The following is an 8,534-nucleotide window of genomic DNA, read 5'->3' on the forward strand; positions in this document are numbered from 1 at the left end:
AAATGGGGAAGAGTTTAGGATCAATCTCCACCAAGAGATGTGCCAAGGAACTCAGGGCTTGGGGGCTCATTCTGGGACACACAAATTATTCTTGTCCTTCCGTGGAGAGGTCCATCCTCTCCTAATGAACCCTCTAAACTCACCAACTTATAAAGAAATGCTGAATCTCTGCTGCCAGCCACAAAACCCAGAGGAGAAAGGAGGAGGCTCTCCATTTCGAGGTCCCATAAGGAACAATTCATTCCAGGCAAAGGGAGCAGGACAAAAAGCCCCTTGCTCTATTGTGCAAGGGGTTTTGCGCAGATACAAGTCAGGGGGTGGATACAAACAGCTAACTAACAGGGAATCCTCAGGGGAGCACTGAGGGGATTCCATCAGTGTCTGGGGCCACTTGGGGTAGGAGGGGGGAGACGATGGGCCCCATGGGCACATGGGGCTTCCAGGAGTAGGGGGATTCCAGAGGGGTGTTCAGACATGGATTGGCCCGAGGTTTGAGTGGTAGGGAAGGTTCGGGAACAAAAGGGGCTGGGTTGCCTTGCCAGGCAGGGAAAGAGCTGGAACAAGGGCGGGGAATGGCATGAGGGACGGCTGTGAGGGAGGGTAAAACCCAGGGGTAAACCAACTCAGGGAGAACAGGGGGGTACAACAGAACAAAACACTCAACAAGGAATCAATAAAATAAATTCGAACGGCAACACTTCACTACAACCAGAGCCACGCTCTGGAATGAAAGCATCTTTCCATGTACCAAATCTATAGAGAGGCTGATGTTGCCTGATTGCTTTATGTCAGCAAGATTTCCCTCTCAAGAGCAGTACAGCCCCACCAAGATTTTACCGGCAGGTGGATGGAAAAGCTCCCCGGCTCTGACTGTCAGCCTAGGCCCATCCCTCCGGCTCCTCCGTGTCAGTGTCCTCACGGCCTTGTGCTACAAGGGGCAAAACAAAGAAAAACAGGTACTGATTTTTTCCCAGTCTCAGCCCACCTGGGTGGGAGTTTGGATCTTCTCCCAGCAGTTTATTCCAAGCTTTACAGATCCTTTGTTTATTCTCTCCAACTCTGCCACAATTTGTGTGACCATTCAGGGAGCCTGTAACTCTCAGAGTGCACAAACAAAAGGAAGAGGTTGGACCCATCGACTGAAAATCAAACAGCTCTGAATTTCAAAGCAGGTCTAAGCTTGCTCTTCATTTCCAGCTAATCCTTACGACAACAAAGGGTAAGGAGAAAACCTGAACCCAGGGCTGGAGAAGCTGTGAAAGGTGAGGGTGGGAATGGTTTGAGCACCTCTGGTCCCAGCAGCTCCTGGTACTGTGGGGCAGGTACAGGTATCAGTCACCCACTACAATCCCGTGTCTCTGGACAGGTTTTGGCAGAAGGGCCTTTCCCCAGTGCCCTGCAATGACTCTGTCCACTGGGAAAGTTTTAATGCCTAACCTGGGCTAAAAACCAATCTCCTTTTCCCCTTCATCCAGCTTCTGGAGAAGGAAGGAAAAGCTGCAAAGCAAGGAAGGGAGGTCACCACACAGTGAAGTGGCCTTCACAGCAGAGCATACAGCCTCCCATCTCAGCACATCCCCCCTTTAAACCTCCCCTGTTTTCAATGCAGCAGGTGATCCCCAGGCAGATGAGCCATGTCTGAGAAGAAAGTCTCCAAGCCCTGCCATCACTGCAAGAGCAGATCAGCATCAGTCCCAGCAGACACCACCACGATCCACTATGAGAAGTTCTGGCTGTACCGTCACTGCTCCTCAGTGGAGCAGAGCCACCGGCAAGCTCAGAAGGCTGGGCAGCTCTTCTCAGGGCTGCTGGCCATGAACGTGGTGTTTCTGGGCAGCGCCTTCATCAGCAGCATGATCTTCAACAGGGTGGCCATCACTCTGGCAGATGTCTGGATCCTGCTCTCAGTCCTCAAGGTCTTGTGCGTGTTCTGGATTATTTACTACCTGATGGGCACCAGGCGGAAGCCACACGCTGTGCTCTACAGGGACACCCACGCCGGACACATCTGGGTTAGGGGTAAGTTCTGCTTTTATTTTGTCTCTCATGCCTTCTTCCAAAGGCTTGGAAGGCAAAGAAATTCTCCCCCTGTTACTAGAAGAGCTAGAAGCTGTAGGATATGCAGTTAGGGCATTGGGAAATTCCCAGTTCTTGTCAGGCTGATGGGCACAGTGGGTGCCACAGAGTGGAAGCAGAGCAGCCAGGAAAGCCTGAAACTCGGCTTCCCTTCAGCCTCCAGTCAAACTTTGCTCTCTGGTCCCTTCACAAAGAGAAATCTAGGCATAACCCCTTTCCAGGGCAGCAACTGAGCACTGTGGGAAAAACCATAGGAAAGGTTTTAGGCAGGATCACTTTGAGAAGTGTGTTTATCCAAGAGCACCAGTGGCCCTATGTCACCATCATTCTCATTTAACATCACCGCAGCCTTGTTGCCAGGGAAGGATTCTTACCCATTGAGTCACATCCCAGTGACACCCAGGCTTTCCTGGGAGATTTTCCCTTCAGTATTTGCCCCACTTTGAGAAATTACCCTTCCCGCAGCAGCCCTGCCTCTGGTCTATCGTGGAGTTTTTAATTAGGCACTGTCTTGTTAACTAAGCATGGAGAATCAATTGAAGGAAGCTGCAAGGTACTTGTGTACCTAAAGCTGCAGAGGCATGTCCAAGGCAAAAGGGAGAAACAATCAAAGGGTTCCAACTACTGCAGATGGGACTGCTGCAAGCCTTAGCAGACTTGTGGTCATTGCAGGTTTCCTCCACAAGGCAGAAAGCATGACCCACCATTAACTTACCCCTGCCATTTCAGGTTGTACAGAAAAGCCCCAAACCCCCATCCCCACCTTCATCCAAGCACAAGAAAATACCTTGCAGTTTCCTAACACCTTTAACCAGTCAAAGCACGCAGTCAGCTTCAGGTTCAGGACAAAGGCTCTCCTTTGTCCTCCTCTCCTCAAATCATAAGAATTCCAGGAGAAAGACTGCCAGCTCCACACAAATCCAAGAAGCACAAGGGCCCCTATCCCCAGACAAGCTCAGATGCTCAACAGACATATCTGGGTTTATTTACTGGTCCTTTGCTCTTTGTGCAGGGGCAGTGCTGCTGTTTGGCAGTTGCAGCATCCTCCTGAATGTGTTTGAGATTGGCTACAGCACAATCCTTGTCCGCTGCAAATCCAATGTGGAAATTTTGTTCCCTGTCGTTGCAATCCTTTTTATTGGCACCCAGGTACTGCACATTACCCTTCTGTAAGCTTGTCTGTTCTCTCTGTCCCTTTCCTGGGAGCTCCAGGGCTGGGGGGAAGCTGGGAGATGTGGGAAGGTGAACGAACATGGGGCATTCTCCTGAGCACTGAAAGCATTAAAGCATCACACACCACTTCAAATGCTGCCTGCACTCCCTGTGTGCCACCTAGAGAGACAGGGGAGAAAGATTCAAAAATTACCCTAGAAATACCTGACATACCATAGGATCCAGAGGAATTTGCTTTGAATCAAAGTACCAAGAGAGGAAATTTCACATTTTGCCAGAGATGTCTTTGCACCAGTCTGTGCCTCAGCTCCTCTTTGTACTTGCCAATCCATCCACCCAACAAAATCCTTTCCACACAAAGATATCTCACACCATTTTCACCTTGTTATTCAACACCACCCTTCTTCTTTACAGACCCAAAGCATATTTGAAAAGTAAACCAATTCCCACCTCAGCAGCAAATACCCGCATGAACAGGACAGAGGAGCACAGAGCTCCAGGATGTGCGTTCAGTGCAGTCACACATAAATGCTGCCCTCACCCAAGGATGCCAGCACCTGCCTCAGCACTGGGGTGCAGGTGCACACGTGTTCCTGCACCCTCACACAGAGGCAGCTTTGCTCCTGTTTGGACCTGTACCTTCTTTTCTACCTGTTTCTTTCCACCATGTGTGCAGCCAGCTGCCAACTTCACCCTGCTCACAGTGTTATTGTTCTCCACTTGCAGATTTACTTTCTGTGGCATCACTCTAAGGACTGCATTCAAGTCCAGCACAACTTCACCAGGTAAAAAACAAGGACAAAAAATGCCTTCTACTGCTCTAAAAAAACTTTTCCTTTCTGCCTGTGATGTCCATTATGATTCCTGCTAGAAATGTGTGCATCTGATCCTATACAGACCTTATATTTTGGGTCACACAGGAACCAAACTATGCGTTGTTCAGACCCATCCTCCCTCCACTGAACTGAGCTCACCAGCTCCCTTGATTTTTCCTTTGTGCCTTGGAATGCTGCAAAGCTTCTTCCTTCCTCCCAAACGCCTTCCTGCTGCCCGTCTCAGGCACCAGCTCACAGACTGGAGGATGGGGGGGTCTCCCCATTCCTGTTACTGGGAGATGTCCCAGCTGAGACCAGTTTCACCAGGCACTGCCTGCCCTGCTCCTTTGTCAATGGCAAGTGGGAATATGCTCAGGTGTGTTTATGCAAAGCCACACCCCACGGGCCTCAGGTAGAGCAGGCACAAATCTGTGCTCAAATCTGTGCACGGGCCAGCGAGAGGGGAAGGACACGCTGGCTGTGAACCATCTCCAAACATTGTACAAGTCCTGTGTCTCCTCCCAGGTGTGGGCTGATGGTCGCCGTAGCCACCAACCTTCTGGAATGGCTCCTGTCCGTGACCAACGACACCCTGCACATGGAGATGGAGTCTCAGCTGCGCGAGGTGGAGGAGCGATTCACAGGCAAGGCTCCTTCTTCGCATCCCCATTGGTGTTAGGCTGACACAGGTGACTTCTAGGAAAACATTTCACAGAATATACTGAGTTGGAAGGGACCCACAAAGATCAGCAAGCCCAGTTCTTGGCCCTGTACAAGACCATTCCCAAGTAGTCCACTGTGTGCCCCAGAGTATTGTCCAACACTTCTGAACTCTGTCAGGCTTGGTGCTGGTGCACTTCTCTGGAGACCCTCTGGGTCTCAGTGATTCAGATATCTCCAGTTCCCCCAAATGCTGCAACTTCCCTATTATTGGAGGTTGTCTCGAGGAAATGGGCTGCAAGGGGAGAGGATCTTCACCTGGAGGGAGGGGATCTGCTGTGAAGCCCTAAAACTGAGGTCTAGGAAAGGAAAAGCCCACCATGAATTAGCATTTTTGCTCACTTTTTCCTACTAACTGCAAGCACAGGATTGCCAGACTAGAAGAGGCTCGTGTAATTGCTGTGGTCTTCTTTGTGAGGATATAGAGGAGTAAAGGGGAATCTAATATTCCAGGGGGAGAAATAGAGAAGGCTTTGTTGTGAAGGAAGAGGAGTCTCTTATCCAGCACCTGTGGTGTTGACCATAGATAGGAAAAGACATTAGCTAAGCTGTGTTATTCTGAATCCTCATATACTTTAGGACTGAGCAGTAGCCAAATAACTTCCTTGTGATCCCTGTTTCTGAGGCACAGACACACATGTTGTGCCTGTACTCAAGAAACTCCCAAAGACAGCCGTGACATCCAGGTCATCCCTCTCTTAATTGTCACCTTCCTCTTCTCAAGCTCCAGGCAATGAGACTGCCTTGTGCATATGCCCAAACACGACCATCTGCAGAGTCTTCCAGAAGGGCTACATCCTGCTCTACCCCTTCAACACCGAGTACAGCCTGATCTGCTCCTCCATGCTCTACGTCATATGGAAGAACGTGGGGAGAAGCATCAGCCACCACCACAGCCTGGAAAGGAGGCCCAGATTCAAGCTCAAGGGAGTGCTCTTTGGGCCCGTGCTGGGCACCTGTGCTGTAATCATCGGGGCTTGTGTTTTCATGATGTACCAGATCCAGGCCACCAGCTTGGACCCCAGCCGCCAGATCCTTGTGATCTATTTTACCTACTACATTGTGCTCCTGCCCCTGATGAGTGTGTGTGCCGTGGTTGGGACAATCATCCATGCCTTGGAAAAAAAGGAGCTGGACACGGTGCAAAACCCAACCCGCAGCCTGGACGTGGTCCTGCTGATGAGCGCGGCCCTTGGCCAAATCTGCATGTCCTACTTCTCCATTGTGGCCCTGGTGGCCAGCAACCGCAGAGACGTGCTGAACAGGCTTGCCCTGGCCTACTCTGTCCTCATTATCCTTCAGAACATCAGCCAAAATGTTTTTGTCATCGATGGGCTCCACCGACGGCACGTTGTAGCAGCAGCTGAGGCCAAGCATGAGGCCAAGCACGCCGGACACTGTGAGCAGCACACGGTGGCTGCAGAGCTGCCTGGGGAAGAGGAGGGCACGCAGGACAGCGTACAGGAGCACAGCCAGACACCTCCCGCCAAGGAGGAAAAGGAGGAAGACACTAAAGAAGAGCAGAATTGTGAAGCCTGCAGCCAGAGACGAATGAGCGTGCTGGAGCTGGGACAGGAGATCCGGAAATTTTCCCTGTCCTACATCCAAACCTACTCTCGCCTGACCTGGAAGAGAAGAGTATTGAGGGAGATCTCGTTCTTCTTAGTTCTGTGCAACATCATAGTAAGTATTGTGCTCTCTGCTCTGTCACAGCTCCGGCTGAGCCACGGTGACCTGTGACACAGACGTGACCTCTTTGTCTTTCTCTGTATTCCAAACAAAAAACCTTTGCCCACCAAGTCTCAAGTACTGGTGAGGAAAGCCACGACTGGTTTTGCTGATAATACCCCACCCTCATAATTAGAAAGTCTCTCTTTTACCCTTAGAGTCAAGTATTACTGTGTTTCATGGGAGGAGACAGCTACTAAGTCCTTACTAGCCAAGATTTTAGCCTCTGAGAAAACCCCCACTAGGCTTATTAAGGGTGTTTCATGAGAAACATGAAAGAAAATGTCAGGCACCAGCATTAAGTCTCTGTAAACATGAGTGTCCAGGCTTGAAACTCACACAATAAAGTACACTGTGGTCTGGGATCTTGAATCAACACTGCAGCCTTAATCCAGTGAAAACCCATTGCCCAGGGAAACAATGAAACCCCGTAGAAAGAGAAGCAGGCTGGGGCAGAATGGGGCTGTCTTTAGGTTTCCAGGGATTCAACAGGATTTGAATTAGAGCAAGGAGTCAACAGCATAAGTGTGGGATTTTCCTTCTCCTCGCTGGCAAGGTGACTACTGTGATACTCCTTAAATATTCCTACAACTCTTGAGCCAGTGCTGAGATTAGGGTGCAAGTAGGGGACAGTTTGTCATCCTCTGACTTGTGTCTCTTTCCCTCACATCTCTCCAGCTGTGGATCATGCCCACATTTGGGTCTCACCCCCTGTTTGAGAATGGAATAGAAAGGTCATTTTATGGCTACTCCACCTGGTTTGTGATCGTGAACTTCGGCCTCCCCTTGGCTGTGTTTTACCGCATGCACTCCATCAACGGGCTCCTGGAGGTCTACGTGACAGCCTGAGCCAAGCTGGACCCCCACCCCAGGGGCGGGGGAGGGTCAGTGATGCTGAACAAAGATGCAGTAAGCAGTAGATATGCACATGGAAGCTTCTAAGACGTTTTCCCTCCAGTTTCTGCTTGGACTTCTTGTACAACATCACAGTGACTTTCAGAAGAGGTTCTTTAATGTTGTCCTTTTCCACCATAGAGAATAGACTCAAAGCCCATAAACAAACTCTCACTGCTCTCAGGAATCACACATGCAGTCAGCAGTCTGCCAGTGGGTGCTGTTTGGCAGCAAATGGGACTTTACCAACTCCTATTGAGATCACCCAGATAAAAGAATGCAAGGGCAGCCTTCAGCAAAAGCAATGAAGACTGGCCTACACCAATTCAGAAAATCAAAAGCAATCAAAAAATAAAAGCTATTACATGACCTTGCCTTACTGAGAATAAACACTTCTTCTTCCTACAGGCACTCCCAGAGGTGGGAATCACTAGGGAAGCACTGTGGGTGATCTTTACACACCACGGGTGATGTTATCACTGGTGTGGACTAGCCAAGGTCCCATCCTTGTACAAGGGCCAGCTCAAGAGCAAGCCACTGCCACATCCACTGTGAATCTTTCCCCATCCCAACACGCTGGCCCTTGCTGCTGCCTTGCACACCCACAAACCTTTCTTGAGGTCACCATGCACAGAGGAAGGCAGCTGCAGAGGTGCCTGATCAAAGACCCATTGGGATGTGTTCCATAGGGATGCTTGCTTTGAAAGCATGTGCGAGAGCAAGGGGCTTGTGACTGTGGGTCCAAATCCAGAGCTGATGAACTAAAATAAAGAGATTGAGTTTCCATGTGTGTCTTGTGAAATCTCTGTGTCTGCTCAAGGTCAACTCACATAAATTGCTCTTACATTCAGAGGTTGTGTGGGGCTCTGAGCAACCTGGCCTTGAGGAAGGAATTCCTGCCCATGGCACATGAGCTTTATGGTCCCTTCCAACCCAAACCATTCTGGGATTCTCAATCAAAATCTGTCATGACCCTTACCCAAGCGTGGCACAAAAGGCATTCTCATTATTGCTTCTGTTCCTTTGTAAATGAATCCCAGGATCAGTGTGGGTTTAGGATTACAGCCTATTTATGGGGTTTTTTTGGGATTTGCTAGTAAAGCAAACTCTCCCAAGACAGTAACAGTG

The 8,534-nt window shown here is 49.8% G+C and overlaps 1 protein-coding gene across 1 annotated transcript; it reads left to right on the forward strand.

Annotated features, from left to right (window-relative positions):
* Positions 1 to 885: 885 nt before the first annotated feature.
* Positions 886 to 7,361, forward strand: OTOP3 (otopetrin 3). The gene is made up of 8 exons (XM_064728598.1): positions 886 to 956; positions 1,086 to 1,219; positions 1,610 to 2,019; positions 3,089 to 3,225; positions 3,976 to 4,034; positions 4,590 to 4,708; positions 5,515 to 6,467; positions 7,191 to 7,361. The coding sequence occupies exons 3-8, from the start codon at positions 1,635 to 1,637 to the stop codon at positions 7,359 to 7,361; spliced, it is 1,824 nt and encodes a 607-aa protein (XP_064584668.1). The 5' UTR covers positions 886 to 956; positions 1,086 to 1,219; positions 1,610 to 1,634.
* The last annotated feature ends 1,173 nt before the right edge of the window (positions 7,362 to 8,534 follow it).

This window comes from Zonotrichia leucophrys, chromosome 18 (assembly GCF_028769735.1).
Source record: "Zonotrichia leucophrys gambelii isolate GWCS_2022_RI chromosome 18, RI_Zleu_2.0, whole genome shotgun sequence".
Taxonomy (NCBI): Eukaryota; Metazoa; Chordata; class Aves; order Passeriformes; family Passerellidae; genus Zonotrichia; species Zonotrichia leucophrys.

Bases quoted from the DNA above. Each gene is read 5' to 3' on its own strand.
- OTOP3 (XM_064728598.1), top strand. From the start codon at position 1,635: ATGTCTGAGAAGAAAGTCTCCAAGCCCTGCCATCACTGCAAGAGCAGA. The intron at 4,035-4,589 runs GTAAAAAACAAG...GTCTCCTCCCAG, and splicing joins GTCCAGCACAACTTCACCAG to GTGTGGGCTGATGGTCGCCG. The intron at 4,709-5,514 runs GCAAGGCTCCTT...CTCAAGCTCCAG, and splicing joins GGTGGAGGAGCGATTCACAG to GCAATGAGACTGCCTTGTGC.